General features: G+C 58.1%; 1 protein-coding gene across 13 annotated transcripts in view; it reads left to right on the top strand.

The window, feature by feature from the left end:
* The window catches only part of UNC13A (unc-13 homolog A), a 65,596-nt gene extending 50,456 nt beyond the window's left edge, over window positions 1-15,140 (top strand). For 5 of the 13 annotated variants that reach the window (XM_045496566.1, XM_045496565.1, XM_045496564.1 and 2 more), the window contains 8 exons: window positions 1,023-1,052; window positions 2,453-2,509; window positions 2,879-2,959; window positions 3,829-3,976; window positions 5,070-5,126; window positions 7,744-7,836; window positions 8,792-8,951; window positions 10,476-15,140. In XM_045496566.1, coding sequence (XP_045352522.1) covers window positions 1,023-1,052; window positions 2,453-2,509; window positions 2,879-2,959; window positions 3,829-3,976; window positions 5,070-5,126; window positions 7,744-7,836; window positions 8,792-8,951; window positions 10,476-10,776 — 927 coding nt within the window. In that variant the 3' untranslated portion in view covers window positions 10,777-15,140. The remainder of the gene's footprint in view (window positions 1-1,022; window positions 1,053-2,452; window positions 2,510-2,878; window positions 2,960-3,828; window positions 3,977-5,069; window positions 5,127-7,743; window positions 7,837-8,791; window positions 8,952-10,475) is intronic. The other 8 variants (XM_045496575.1, XM_045496573.1, XM_045496567.1 and 5 more) reach the window with 3 other exon arrangements.
* Window positions 15,141-15,480: the final 340 nt, after the last annotated feature.

Here is a 15,480-nt window from a genome sequence, read left to right as displayed (position 1 = left end):
AGTTGATTCTTCAGGGACATGGCTTGGAGTCTGGGTGCACGTGTGGGCAAATGTGTACGCAAACGTATGCAAACAGCTCCCTCCCTCTCATAACAAGACCCAGAGAGCTTATCTCAGCGCTGGGTTCCGCTGAAATTCTGTGGCTTCAAGAAGGGCCCCAGACGCTGGACCGCGGCCCTCGACCGAGACATGCCTTGTTGTTCATGTAGATTTTGTTGTTGTTCTAACGGGTGTTTGTTGTAAGGAGACGGGAGCTGTGGCAGCACATGAACAGTTGCCCTTGCTGTGCAATTCACGCAGGAACTGTCATCCCCGTGAGCGCACAGGAAGGGTCCCTGCTACATGAACATGGGTTGTAGGGCTTCCCTACTCACTCATGTAGCCCTTTTGGGGGGCACCATTTACATGCCCGTGCATCCGTGTGGGGGTGAGAGTGTGTGAGTTGATGTGTGTGATTGTGCACACGTGTGCAAGCGTTTGGGAGTGCACGTGTGTATTTTAGTGTGTGAGTTCTGTGTGTGTGTGTGTGTGTGTGTGTGTGTGTTGTATGCTGATCCAGGTGGGTGTGTGTATGAGGGGGCATAAACTCTCTGCACCTGCGTGGATGTGCTTGGGTGCGTTTCTCTACACTGAGGGAACTTGTGGTACCTAGAAGTACGTTTCTTTGAGAGCCAGGGTTCCCAGGGAAGAGTCCTGGGAGTTGGGAGAGGAGAGAAACCCAAGCCCTTTCTCTCCTCTCCTCCTCCCCAAGGCGCCTCATCCCTGGGCAGGCTGTCCCCAGGTGACGGGCTGCTTCTAGCCTCCTGGCTAGTCCGGGCGTCTAGCCCCCCAGCTCCCAGTGGGAGACGAGGGAAGATGCCTAGCTGAGGAGGGGGCCCAGCGTTAGATCCAGGAGCTGGGGTCGGGGGGGAGGGCAGCTTGTGGGCCGGGGAGTGGAACTGCTTTCAGGGGGCAGGGAAACCCCAGTGAGCACCCTCCCATCAGCCGCCCAAACTCTGACCTCCGCCTGATTCTCTCCACAGGGCAGGGTGAAATTGCCAAGCCACTCAGATGTAAGACCAGCCCGTCACTGTCTGTCTGGCTCCCACCCCCCACCCCCTCCCCACCCCGTGCCTCCTTCCACCTCTGTGGTCTGTGCCGTCTCGGGGGGCGCACTGTGAACCCATCCGTGGTCTCTTCTTCCTTTGTCTGTCTGGTTTGCTCGTGAGGGGCGGCGGGCGGGGGGGGGGGGGAGGCAGGAGGGGAGGAGGGGGTGGCAGGGGGAACCAAGGACCAGACGGCTGGGCTCCTGAGTCACTGTACCTCATGACAGCCTCCGGTCATCACAGACAAGGAATGGAAAGAGTAGCGACAGCCAGGATGAAAGTAACAACAGTAATAGTGGCCCGAGGGCCAGCTCCCATCGGCCAGCTGGTCGACCCTCCACACCATTCCAAAGATCACAGCTATGAATGGCCCTCCTCCCTGCCTCGCCCTGCTCAGGACCCCGGACCATCCCAGGGCCCAGTAAACGCAGGACTCATTACCTCATTGATACTTAGGCCTCCCCCATCCCCCAAGCTAGCGTAGGTGCCCCTGTTAACCAGGGAAGGAAACTGAGGCCCAGAAAAGGCCGGGGACATGCCGCAGGTCACCCAGCACAGCGATCGGAGGCGGCAGGACCATTGCCCCCAGCACTGCTCGTGACCTTGAGACCAAATGATAATAACAGCGAACACCAAACAAAGACAGATTGAGCCCCAGCTAAGCCGTGAAGTGGATACGATGTCCCCCAACTAGATGGGAAGGCTCAGAGAGGTTAAGTGACTTGCCCAGGACCACACAGCAGAGCTGGGATTTGAACCCGGGCCCACCCGGCTCATCGGGGCCATAACCAGGATGCCATCTTGCTGGTGTCTGTTTTGGGTGGGGTGGGGGATGGGTACTGAGGTGTGTGTGGGTGGAGAGGATTCTTCCCTTTACAAGGTCAGACTAACAGCCACCCAGATTATTGGGGAAATTTGCCCACACAGGGAATGGGCCCAGGGAGGGGGCGGGGAAGGCTGGGGGCGGGGGTCACTAGAGCCCATCTCCCAGTTTTCTCAAAACCCCCTGACTTCGGGCTGGGAAGCCCATCCCATACCGACAAACACCATCTACGGCTCCCTACACCCACGGCCCCTCGCTGCCCATTCTGTCGTCTCTGTCCCACAAACCTGGGGTCCTGAGGGAGGCGAGAGGGTGGGTAGTGCGCCCACACTGGGATTTGCAAGGACAAAGTCACTACCTCCTCCTCAGCGCTTTCTGAGGGGGAAGCTCCGGGCCTCTGTCCCTGGGACACAACCATTGCCCTGCCCAGAGCCTCTGGACAAAAATTAAGATCGTGTCCAGGGCTGGGGTGTCAGTAAGGCTGTGGGGATTGGTCTGGAGGACCCCCACGCTCACCTTGGCTGCGACTCTTTGTTACCTGCAGGGAACCCAGATGATCTTCAATGCAGCCAAAGAACTGGGTCAGCTGTCTAAACTCAAGGTGAGGCCAGGGGTGGGGGCAGGAGATTGGGGTGGGGAAGCTTCCTGGGGGGAGAGGTCCCAGAATGGTGACATGCTCAAGGGACAGAAACCCTGCTCAGACTGACGGAAGCACAATTGATTTGCTCCACTGTGTTGGAAAGATGTGCAAAGTTCGGCTTCAGATACAGCTTGATCAAGGGTACACGTCGTTTATTCAACAAATATTGAGCCCCTGTTGTGTGCCACTCACATGCTAGGCACCAGGGACATCGTGATGAAAAGACAGACCCACTCTCTAACTCCTCAGAGTTTTACAGGGATGAGGCCCATAGACAGGCAGATCCCTAAGGTGGGTCTGCCCCCCCGGGCCCTCTCTCCATCCATCCAGGACCACATGGTACGAGAAGAAGCCAAGAGCTTGACCCCGAAGCAGTGTGCAGTAGTTGAGCTGGCCCTGGACACCATCAAGGTGAGAGTTCCCACCCCTGTGTCATCCCAGGGGGAGCAGGCAGAGCGTGTGACTTAGGCTTGAACCCACCTTAATGTATCCAATTTACAAACACCCCCTGATGACTCTTCTGTCAGCTCCAGGCTGGCTGATGGTGGGGCCCCGAGGAGCCCTAGGTTCGGGGGGGGGGGCAGCCCCAGCTCTGTGGGGTCAGAGCCGGGTAGAAGGGAGGATGGGAATTGAGGGAGCCCAGGAACGGAGAAGCGAGGGCTTTCTGAAAGAAGGCATGTGGGAGGTGGGTCTTGAGGAATGCGTAGGAGTTCACAAGGCAAAGCAAACAAAGCATTCCAGGCAGAGGACCAGCCCGTGCAAGAACACTGTGGTCTCCATGACACAAAAAGCATGAAAATTACTCTAGAAGACATTTTTTGCTGCAACAGAGAATTATAGTGAAACAGGGTTCGCAACACAGTAAGGAGGGTGGTCAGGGAAAGCTGCTCGAGACATTACCCAGAGGAAGACCACCATGGCAAAATGGGGGTGTTTGAAGTGGGGGGGGGGACTCCCCATCAGTGAGCACAGTAAATGCAAAGACCCCGAGGCAGGTACGTTCTGGGGAAGACATTTGGAGAGAAGCCTGGGAGGTTGCAGGGTTGGGGGCACAGAGGCTTGGGGAGAGGTGGGAGGCATGGGTATTACTTTGAGAGTGCTGGAAGCCCACCCGTGGATTTGGGACAGGGTTGGAGGTCGGGGAGTGGAGAGCACGACTTGGGTGTTTTGAGGGCCCCCAGGCCATTCGGGGCGCGTCACCACCGGAGGGCAGCGGAGTTGGGGAGGGCGGATTGGGGCTGCCCAACTGGTCTCACCTCTCTCCACCCCGTCCTCCACAGCAATACTTCCACGCAGGTGGCGTGGGCCTCAAGAAGACCTTCCTGGAGAAGAGCCCAGACTTGCAGTCCCTGCGCTACGCCCTGTCCCTCTACACGCAGGCCACCGACCTGCTCATCAAGACCTTCGTGCAGACGCAATCGGCCCAGGGTAAGCGGCGGCCTAGCGCGCGGCGACCCAGCCCCTACCCAGCGAGGCTGCCACTGACTCGCCTCTGTGACGTCACGGCCCGGGGCAACTGACCAGCTCCCGGCGCTCGCGAGCTCCGTGAGGTCACCGGGCCAGTGAGGGATCAACAACTCGTGGGGGCGGGACTTCTGACGTCACTGGGCCAGGAGGTGATTGGCATTTCCTGGGGAAAATCTATGACATCACGGGGCCAGGAGGGGATTGAAAGCTGTGGGGCGGGACCTCTTTGAAAGGCCAGGACCAGGGAGCGACTGAAAGCACCAAGGGACGCGGCTTTGAAGGGCAGGGTCCAGGGAGTGGTTGACATTTAGGGGCGGGGGGAGGCGGGGCATATGACGTCACGCGGCAAAGGAATGATTGGCTGTCCCGGGGATGGGCGGGGCCCCGACCTGGAGGAGTGGACGGAGAGGGGGTTTCCATTTCTCAAATTCTCGCTTTCTCTCTCTGTCTCTCTCTGTCTCTCTCTCTCTCTCTCTCTCTGTCTCTCTCTCTGTCTCTCCTCTTGTCTCTGTCTCCTGTCCCTCTCTGAGTTCCCACACAGCAGCTGGGGCTGAGGGGAGCAGGACTCCAGGGTCCTAGTTCCCCTCCCTGAGGACCCGCCCTTTTCAAAACCGGCCCTAAGGCCAGGGAGAGATGTTTGGCCGCTGACCCAGGCTTAGCTCCGGCAGGGGGGTAGGAGGGAGAGTTGCCCGCAAGCCGGAAGCTGGGGTGAGGGGAGCGGCCCCCTTCCCCTCCAGTCAGCCCAGGGCCCGGGGCGCTCCCTGGGCGTCAGGCCTCTGTGCTCAGCTTCGTGCCCAGTCCAAGCTGCTGCTTTTAGTGTCCCTGGTGTTCCCCCACCCCCCCACCCCGGAGCGGGAGGCTGTCTGTCCGTCCGTCCGTCTGCAGCTGACGTTTCTCTCTCTCTTGTTTCTCCTCCCTCTCACTCGCCGCCCCCTCTCCGCGCCTCCCCTGCTCCCCGCCACGTACACTCTCGCCCTCCATCCTCGCCTCTCGCTCGCTCGTCTCTCCCCCCACCCCTCCCTTCCCTCCTTTCTCCACCTTCCCCCGTGATTAGTCCATGGTGGAAAAGGGACTAGGTTTACCCTTAGTGAAGACATTTATCCTGAGAAGGGTACGTGCCTCCGCCGCCCGCCGCCCGCCCGGTGCCCGGTGCCTGCGCCCCTCCCGGCCCCGGCTAGTAAAAGGCCCGTCCTTCCGCCTCCCCGGCCCGCCGGGCCCCGTCCAGGCCGGACCGGCTGTGGGGGCCTAGGTGGATGAGGGGGAAGGACGGCTTGCTGGTTCCACGTGGGGAAGGAGAAGCGATTCGAGTCGGAATCCGCTTCTTCCTAGGTGCATCTCTTAAGCCAGATCCCGGTCCCCCGGACAGCGCCTGCACGGTTAAGAGTGGGCTCAGATCCCAGTGAGCTATGATCCCAGCTCCGCCATTTGGGCGGGCCGGACGCCTGCAGGGAGCATCTCGCCTCCCTGAGCCTCAGCGTTCTCATCTGTGAAATGGGAACCGTCAGGGGCCCTAATTCATAAGATTGTTTTTAGGATTAGATGAATTAAATGTAGAGAAGTTCCTGACCTGTCATACATGCAGTAGCTCCCAGCGAGTGTATTGTTGTTACTTTTATTATTAATTAATTAATTAATTAATTAATATTATTACTGATGTCATTCTTCCAAGCATAGCAAACTAACAGTTTTCAGGCTCTGACTCTGGGCCAGCGCTTGTGCCAAGAAGCATTTCTCAGGGATTTTTGAAAAGATTCCTCCCAATTGCCCCCCAGGATGGTCCATCATTCCACAGATGAGGAAGCTGAGGCTCAAAGGAGATTAAGCCACTTGCCCAAGGAACCTTCCCCTACGGGAAGATACTCGGGGAGGGATGGGATTGGGGTATGCACAGGGAAGCCCCAGAAAGACCCTTCCCCTTGGAGCCAGCAAACTACGGGATGGGGGCGCCCAGCACTGCCCTCCTCCCCCTTCTTACTAGCTTTGGCCATGGTCTGACCCCTCACCCCACCCACCATTGCCCAACTACCCCCCCTGGCACCCTCAGTCTGGCCCGGATTGAGCTTGCTGTGAAGCATCAGCCTTGGGGGGTGGGGGAGGTGAGGCTGAGCATGTGACTGGTGGGGGGAGGGGGGAACCGAAGCCTGAAATGACAAGGAAGGTGGCCTGGGGTGGGCAGCAAAGATAGGGGGTGCACGCCCCAGCAGTGGGGTGATGGGGGTCTCCAGGCCTCTCTGCCCCCTGAGCCTCAGTCACTTCCTACCCGATGCCAGGTAACCCGGATTAACCTTGGGCACCCACCCCTGACTCTCCCTTTCCTCCCCCATGCATGGGGCGCTCAAGGTGTGGGGGAGCTTCCTGAGGGGCAGGGGAGGGGCCTGGTGGGGGTGCTGGCGGTCACAGGTTTCAGGCCCCACAGGATGCCCTTTCCAGAGCCACAGAGAGAGGGACGGGACAGAGAGTGTTCAGCTGCTCCTTCAATGACCCCCATCGGAACCAATCAGTCAGGGCATTCCTGGTAGCTAGAAATAGAGGCAGACTAGGGAATTTGTGGGCCTGGAACCGAAAGATTAAGGGTTACGCTGACACCAATAATAGCTGAATCCAGAGCCTCTAACAAGGTCTTTGGTCACTGGTCTCTGTTGAGACATCTGTGAGGTAGGCTTTCCCCCCATTGGGCAGAGACAGCCTTGCTAGCTTAGCACCGAAGAGTCTTTCCTCAGAGTTGCAGCCAAAGTCCCAGAGCTAACTCTGATTGGCCCAGCGTGGGTCACATGACCATTCCTGAGCCAATCCCTGCAACTGTGGGCACGGAATGCTCTGGGCAGCCATGGTTCATTTAGCCATACCAAGATCTGAGGTGGGTGTGGGGGTATTTCTCAGTGGAAACTTGAGATTCTCTATTGGAAAGAGGAATGGCATTGAGGGAGGGAGAGAAAAGATATCCTGCAAGCTGTCGCCTCAGAAGAAGTGAGGACTCTGGGTCGGGTCAGGTTATCACAGTGTTTTGGAGAAGCAGCGAGGAAGCCCACGTGGCTGGAGCAGAGTTAGCGAGGGTGAGAGTGGAGAGAAACGAGGCAGGCCAGGGAATAGCGAGGACACATTGGGAGCGACCTTGCAGATCACAAAAAGGACTTTGATGATTTCAGAGTGAGATGGAAGGCCATGGAAAGCTTTTGAGCAGAGGAGGGAAGTGATCTAACTTAATAGGATTTCTCTGGCCGGTGTACTGAGAGAAGAGGATTCAGAAGGGGGCTACTGCCACAGTCCAGGCATGTGATGGTGGGGGATGGGACAGGATGGAGGCTAAGGAGGTGGGACAGATTCTCTGGTGTATTCAGCTAGTGTATAGGATGGGAACCCGAAGAGTCTGGCACTGTGACAGCCCAAAGGAGAAAATGAAACCCAGGCAGCTAGGGGGTCAGGTGTTGCCAGGATGAGTTTTGACCAGGCGGCAATCACTGGCCTGAGAAAAATGGGGGGCAGGGGCGTTGAACTCAGAGAAGTTGAGAGATCCGCCTGAGACCCGACAGCGAGGCAGTGAAGGGGCAGAACCCAGCGTTCTTGGCCTCCTAAGACCACGTGCCATCCCAGCCCCACCCTCAGTGCCAACCCTGTCAGGGCTGATGGCCCAGTGCCGCCAGCACATGGTGGGTGGGAGGTGGTCCAGGTCCCTTAGGTGGGTGGGAGGAATGGAGCTCACGCCAAGCATCCTCCCCTACCCCGCCCAGGCTCGGGTGTGGAAGACCCTGTGGGTGAAGTTTCAGTCCACGTCGAGCTCTTCACTCATCCGGGAACCGGGGAGCACAAGGTCACTGTGAAAGGTGAGTAGTCTGAGTTGGGAGGGAGAGTGCCCTCTCCAGGATTCGCTAGTCCTACGACAGAAACCACCCACAGACAAGCTTAATCAAGAAAAATAGTTGTTATTAAAAAGAAAAAAAGATTTCATAAAACTAAACAATTCCAGAAATAAAGCCCTTTCAGGCATGGCTGGATCCAGGGGTACAAACAGTGTGATGGGACTGAATTCCACTTTCTCCATCCCTCCTCCGCTCTGCCTTCTTTTTGTTGGCTTTTGTTTACTTATTTATTTTTAGATTAAAACAGACTCGGTTGTTTTAACCAAGGCCTAAAATACCACTGGTTTAAACAAGAGAGAACGAGGGGTGCCTGGGTGGCTCAGTCAGTTAAGCGTCTGACTTGGGCTCAGGTCACCATCTCACGGTCCGTGAGTTCGAGCCCCACGTCGGGCTCTGTGCTGACGGCTCGGAGCCTGGAGCCTGCTTCGGATTCTGTGCCTCTCTCTCTCTCTCTGCCTCTCCCCTGCTTGGGCACACTCTCTCTCTCAAAAATCAATACACATTACAAAAAATTTTAAACCAAAGAGAATGTGATTTTCTCTGAGCTAACTCCAAGGACAATCAGCCCGGAGCTGACGTGGAGGTTCTCCAGTGTTGGGGATCCCTATCATCTCTTATTCCACTTTCATGTCTAATGTTTTCCTCCTCCATAAGGTACCAAAGGACTCAGTACCCACCAGCATCCCAGCCTGCAGCTAGGAGAAGGAGAACGTGTAGCGCATTCTCCTGGCCCTTTAAGCCCCAACCTGAAAGTCGTACACGTCACTTCCTCTCACATTTCGCCGGCTGGAACTTCGTCCTACGGCCGCACTTAGCTGTGGGAAGATTGCGGGGAATGGGGCTTTTCAGACAGGCGTTGGAAACCACAGCTGCGTAGAGAGGAACCTGACAGTCTTACCCTCTACTTCCCCCCCGACAGTGGTGGCGGCCAATGACCTCAAGTGGCAGACTTCGGGCATTTTCCGGCCATTCATCGAGGTCAACATCATCGGGCCCCAGCTCAGCGACAAGAAACGCAAGTTTGCAACCAAATCCAAGAACAACAGCTGGGCCCCCAAGTACAACGAGAGCTTCCAGTTGTGAGTCTGAGGATGGTTGGGGGATCACGGGGAGGGGTCATGTGCTGCGTGAATTTCAGGGCCCGCTAGGCCAGAGGGAAGTCTGGTGGGCCAGTGGTATCTGGGTGCAGGAATGAGAGGGGTCATATCCTAGGTGAGGGCCCTGGGAAGCGAGGCGCCTTGGTGCAGGAGTGACGTTGGCGAGGGGATGGGGGTAACCACTTTGGGAGACAGGCAGTTCCCAGGGGAGGCAGTGAATGTGAGATAACATGTTGATGAAGGCTTGTGAAGAGGAAGGGAAGTTTGAGCAGAGGGGGCATGTTGGGCAGGGTCATATCTGGGGTTGGAGACTCAGGTCTGGTTAAGGGCCATGAGCGATCATGACGAGGCAAGGAACGTGTGGGTGAGGGTCTCAGGGCCATGGGGGCAGGTGTCCTGGAGTCAGCAGTGAGCCTTGTCAGGGCTGCTGGGGCAGGTCAGGAGGAGTCTGCATTGGGGGACAGGAGTGGACCGTGGTCCAGGGCATGGGGATGCCCGGCAAGTGGGTGGGGGTGGGGTCGCATCCAGAAGGGGCTTCCTGGTGAGCAAGAATGAGCTTAGTCAGAAGCATCCAGGGTCCAGAGGGGCAGATGACCTGGAGAGCATAAATATGTCTGATCAGGGTATTACTTGGGATGGGCAGACATTTAGATCAGGTGTAAACCTCACTGGGGCAGGATAGTGGGGGCAGGGGGCTGTTCCTGGGGGACAGAAATGCAGAGGGGTAAGGGAGCATCAGAGCAGGGGAGAGGTGGGGACCCCTGAAGGACAAGAAGAGGGCTCTTGGTCAGAGGATTTTGGAGTGGTAGGTCACCTGATGCAATGCTTGGGAGCAGGCCCATGATCTAGTTGGGGGACAAATGTCTCCTGGGGTGGCTGGTAGTCCTTGAGGGCCAAGAATGCAGCCTGGGAGGGTGTTTCTAGGGAGCGGTGTGGGCATAGCCCATTAGGGCAGGTCCCCTGGGGGCAGAAGCCCAGCATCACTGGGGACACAGCCTGCTGGTAGGGGGAGACGTGCTGGAGTGTGGGGCGGGTCACTCACGGTGACGCTTGAGAGCAGTTCGCGTGGACAGATCTCCTTAGTGGTAAGAGGGGTGGGCTAGGAAGTATGGGGGTGGGGCACGCCAAGGAGATCACCGGAGTTCAGGTGGCAGCCTGGTAAAGGGGCCTCCGGGCGTGGCGTCTGGGGCAGGGTGGCGAGCAGCAGCTCAGCGGGCCAAAGGTGTGGGCGCTTTGGACGGGGTGGAAGCATGGCCTCGCCAGGGTGTCTTGGGAAAAGTGTCACCTGGGGTGGGGGCGGGGTTTGGCCCTCGGCTGAAAGTAGGATGGTGGCGGTATTGTGGGTTGGAGGTGGAGTGGGGGTTAGAAGGGAGGAAGGAGTGACGGGGCAGAGACACTACTTGGGGGCGGGGCGGGGCGGGGCGGGGCCCGGCGCGGGGGCGGGGTCAGCAGGAGGGGGTGGTGGCCCGGCGGGCGGGGCTGTCCTCACGCCCCGCCCCCTCGCAGCACGCTGAGCGCGGACGCGGGCCCGGAGTGCTACGAGCTGCAGGTGTGCGTCAAGGACTACTGCTTCGCGCGCGAGGACCGCACGGTGGGGCTGGCCGTGCTGCAGCTGCGGGAGCTGGCCCAGCGCGGGAGCGCCGCCTGCTGGCTGCCACTGGGTCGCCGCATCCACATGGACGACACGGGCCTCACAGTGCTGCGCATCCTGTCACAGCGCAGCAACGACGAGGTGGCCAAGGAGTTCGTCAAGCTCAAGTCGGACACGCGCTCCGCCGAGGAGGGGGGCGCGGCGCCTGCGCCCTAGCGCGGGGCACGCGGGCGGGCAGCACTGCGCCTGCGCGCGGGGCGGGGCGCCGTCTGTGCGCTGGGACCTCCCAGAGGCCGAGTCTCCGGGCCCTGTGCGGAGGGCTGAGTGCGCCTGCGCCCTTGACTTAGCTCCCACCTCTAGGGACTGGTGAACGGACGACGCCCCGCCCCCTCGAGCAGCCACGCCCTAGGGCGCGATGAAGGAAGAAGCCACATCCCCTACTAGAAGCCAAGTCCCCCCGCGCCTAGGGGACCTTTCGAGCTGGGATGGGAGGGAGTCCTGCCCCCCTGTGGAGGAGGCCAGGTCCTGGGGCTCTGGTACGGGGAGACCCTGCCTCCTGTCCCCTGGAAAAGCCATAAGATGGGTCCCCAAATCCTGGGGCCCAAGACCAATTGCCAAGTATGGAACTCTCAGCTCCCTGGAGGGGCGGGCCCTGGGCAAGGGGCGGGGCTTCCTAGAGCGCCCCCTGGGGTGGTCTAGGGGTTGGAGGCACTAGAAAGCTGGTTGGAGGGCCCAGGTTGGACCAGAGTGTCTTTTCATGTTTGTGCAAAAAATAAACAGGGAGGGAGGGGAGGATGGGATTTCAAAAGCACATGCGCCCTCGGGCGCCCAAACCCTGGGGGCCAAGTGGACGGCTCTGAAGCACCCGCACTGCCCCCACTTCCCCATGGGGGTTTGCCTCTCCTTTTCCCCCAACGTACCCATCCTCCTAGCATAGAGTTTAACCCACCCGTTTAACAGATGGCAAAACTGCGGCCCAGAGAGCGAGACTTTGCTGAAGGTCCCAGTGCCACACCTTCTCCCCACTCCCTTTGGCCTGTGTGCCCCATCTAAGGGTGGGCTGAAATCGGATGACCCGACACAGCTCCCCATTGCTGCTAACCCCTCCTCAGGGGACCTCCCCCATTCCTTACAAGGGATGGGGGTTCTGGGCCAAGGCCCCCACTGCCCCCTCCCACGGCTGGCTGCCAAGCAAGACCCCAGCCCTCAGCCCTTCCCCTGGGACCCTATGGGAAGATTCCCTGAGAACTCTTGACCTCCCACCAAGAAAGAGTGAGGGTTTGGGACTCCCTGGACCCAGGCACCGCCCCCCACCCCCACCCCCTTCTTCCTCTCCCAGAATTCTCCAGGCAGGCGAGAAAGAGACCAGAAACTCTAGGTGTGTGTATATATGTGTGTGTGTGTAAATATACCAACATGCTCGGAGCTTAGTCTCCAAAATCTCATTCATTCATTCAGGCACCGTGCCACAGGATACCCCCAGGAGGGGCCTCCACCTGCCTGAAGCTCTTCCTCCAGCAGGCGTTGGTGGGGCCATCTGGCCAGAGTCGAGTTTCCCCCATTTTAGCTCACGGAGACAGAATCTTTTGGTAAAGGTTGTCACGGCTTGTCTTTGCCCAGAATCTGCTTTTCCATGTTGGACGGGTGCTTATGGGCCGTTTGCTTTTCCTGCCAGATTGACCAAGCACCAGAGGGAACCGTAGGTGCGGAGGCTGCGGTGGGCAGGTTTAGAAGCGCAGCGAGGTCACTGTGCCTGGCGAGGGGGACCACAGGGAGAAGGTGCTGATGTCGGGGAGACCTGCAGGGATATCAGATCGGGCGGGGCCTTGTATACTGCTCTGGGGAGTTCTGATTTTACCCGAAGAGATTTGGGGAGCCCCAGGAGATCTTAAAGCTGAGAACAGTCTGGATTTCAGGCGTCAGAAGCTCCCTCTGGCTACCTCATGGAGAATGGACCAATGCAGTTTGGGGGAGAGAGAGAGTGCTTTCGGGATATTGAAATGAATTCCTGGAAAGATTTTGGGAGATAGAGTAAAAGGAAAAAACCAAAACCCACCCCTTAGACGAGGCCAGGGCCGATGGGTACAGTTGTTCCTGCTGTGCACTGGCCAAGGGTCTGGCATTTCTAAGGAGGCCAGGTGCAAATCCTAGGTGCTGGGGGTTGTGTGTTTATCCTGATGGTTTCCCGGCACGTGGACAAGGGAGAAGTGGCACCATTTCCTGCGTTACCTGGAGGTGCTGCATGTGTCCCCTGAGTTTCGGCAGCTGTGGGTGACTGAAGGTTCTGAACCAGAGGTTGAGATGCAAGTTCTCATACAGGACAGCGGGGGAGGGGCAGGGGCCAGGGGCAGGCTGGGAGGTGGCAAGGGGGGAGCTGAGAATCTCTGTCACATGGACTGAGGGGCAGATTTTAAATTTTGGCCACGGGGGTAGGGGGGTGGGAGTGAGGTGGATTGAGAACACCAGCCAACAGCCAAAGGGGAGGTAACGTGACTTGGGGTGAGCCCTGCGGGATTTATGGGTGACCAGCAAGAAAAGGGGGAGCTGAGCTTCTGTCTGAGCGAGCCAACTTATTTCCCAAAAGATCCTTGGGAGTCTCTGGTCAAGGCCTGCGTGTGTGTGCGTGTATGTATGAGCGTGCGCGCACCTGCGTGTGTGTGTGTGTGTGTGTGTGTGTGTCCAGTTCCCCAGCACCAGCCCAGGCACATGGAGGGAGCTTCAGGGAGTATTTGTTGAATGATTTTTTTTTTTTCCCTGACTCCCAGGCTAGAGCTGTTTTAGAAATTTCCTCCCTCTTCTTTCCCCCAGGGGACTCCTATTTATCCCTCAAGACTCATCCCCAATATCCTGTCCTGTAGAAAACCCTCCCTGCTCCTCCTCAGGACTTCCCCAGCCCCCGTTCCCACCCCTCTGTCCCTGATGTCATGGGACAGGCCCTGTTCCCCCCCCGGACTGGGGTCTGAGGCCTCTTGACAGCCCCAAGTTCACCCAGCACAGACCGGGCACAGGGGGATGACGGAAGGGTATGCCTAGTTGAACGGTCTTGGGGTGGAGGGTCCGCCTGCGTGTCTATCCATGTCTGGCCATACCAACCGTCCCCTCCCACATAGACCTGGGCACACAGAAGGCATTCCAGCCAGCCTGTGACTGGGTCGCAGGACACACGGGGGGGAGAGAGGACGAGAGCAGACGAGGAGGAGAGAGGAAAGGAAAGGAGTCTAGGAGGCCCGAAGCCTCTGGAACTAGGAAGTTCCTGTATTGGAACAAGGCTCAGAGAGGAGCAGGGTTTTCCCCAAGGCCACTCACCACCTCACCTGGGGTGGCCCGAAGTTCTGAGCCTGGTGGGGTCTAGGGGTTGTATTCGGACCCATTTCACGCCACGATCTGGCCCTAGATTTCCAGGGGTCAGGGAAAGGGTGGAGTAGGGCTGGCCCCTAGTCGGGTAGGGGGAGTGCGACATTGTATCTTGGACAGAGCCTATCCCCTCTCCCCATCCACCCCTCCCCCACAAGAGGGACAGTGTCCCAGAGTAAGGACACAGAGAAGAGGAGGGAAGGAGAGAGAGAGAAGGTAAGAGGACACAGAGAGACCTTGAGATGGAGAGAGAGAGACTCGGAGATGGGGAGAAAGGGGAAATCAGGGATCTAGAAGGAAGAGGAACCCACCGGTCTCTCTGGCTCTCCCCGGTCCAGCCTGGAAGGATTTATGTTACACGAGCAGGTGCCTGGCCTTGACCCGCAATCCCTCTCAGGCTCCGGAGCCTGACACCTCACCGTGACCCCATCAGAGATGCAAAAAACTTAACACCCAACTAGAAATCTTTGGGACCTCAGAGACCTTTCTGTCCCCCACACCCTGTGCTGTTCGTTTTGCAGATGGGGACACTGAGGGGCGGGGCAGAGCAGGGACAGCCCAGAGTCGCCCCACACTCTGCCGCCCCGGTGGAGAGGGAGGGGAGCTCGCTGGGGGTTCGGGTTCGTATCGCGACACCGCCTGCCCCCTGAACATCCTTTCCTAAGAATCGTCAAGGACCAAAGTCGTCTTCGCTGACACGTGTTGCTTTTCTCTTTGCCTTTTATTTTTTTAAAGAGAGAAATCAAGTTGACGGTGTCGAGTAAGACCTCCCCCTTCCCCAACCCCTGCCTCACCGCGGTGGCTCTCTCGAGACCCAGGTCACAGGCGGAGGGTCCCCTGCGCATCCCAGGCCACACGGCCAGGGGACTCACGCTTCACCCCTGACCCCGGCACCCTGAGACCGCCCCTCCCCCCCAGACCCGGCCACGCAGTCCAGGGGGTTCATTCCTCCACACACCTTCTCTTAGCATGTGATTGCAAATGTGAAATCAAAATGCTGTTTGTTCGTTCGTTTGTTTTAATTCCATCCCGTTGGTCTGGCGTCGGCACAGATGCCCCCATCTCTCTGTAAATACGTGACTTGGAACAAACATTTAAAACCCAACGAGAAGCGGTCATGAATGCATGGTGTTGAGATGTTTTGCACTATTCTGACTTTTTGGTCTCTGTAAAAATATTTTATTAACAGCAGACATTAAAAAAAATAGAAAAAACGAAAAGCCTCAGATGTGTGGTGGCTTCCTTTCGCTCCCGAATCAGCAAAAACAACAAAAACAGCCTAGCACTTCACACACACACACACACACACACGCTGTTGAACACACCTCCCACCCACGAACGCAACTCAAGATATTGCAGAGAAAAGGGGGCGCCTGGGGGGGCTCAGTGGGTTAAGCGTCCGACTTCGGCTCAGGTCATGAGCTCGCGGTTCGTGGGTTCGAGCCCTGCATCGGGCTCTGTGCTGACAGCTCAGAGCCTGGAGCCTGCTTCGGATTCTGGGTCTCCCTCTGTCTCTGCCCCTCCCCTGCTCGCGCTCTGTCTCTCTCTGAAAAATGAATACGCGTT

The sequence above is a fragment of the Leopardus geoffroyi genome, chromosome A2 (genome assembly GCF_018350155.1).
Source record: "Leopardus geoffroyi isolate Oge1 chromosome A2, O.geoffroyi_Oge1_pat1.0, whole genome shotgun sequence".
Lineage (NCBI taxonomy): Eukaryota > Metazoa > Chordata > Mammalia > Carnivora > Felidae > Leopardus > Leopardus geoffroyi.
Note: the sequence above shows the minus strand (reverse complement) of the source record. Positions and strands in the feature narration are given on the sequence as shown.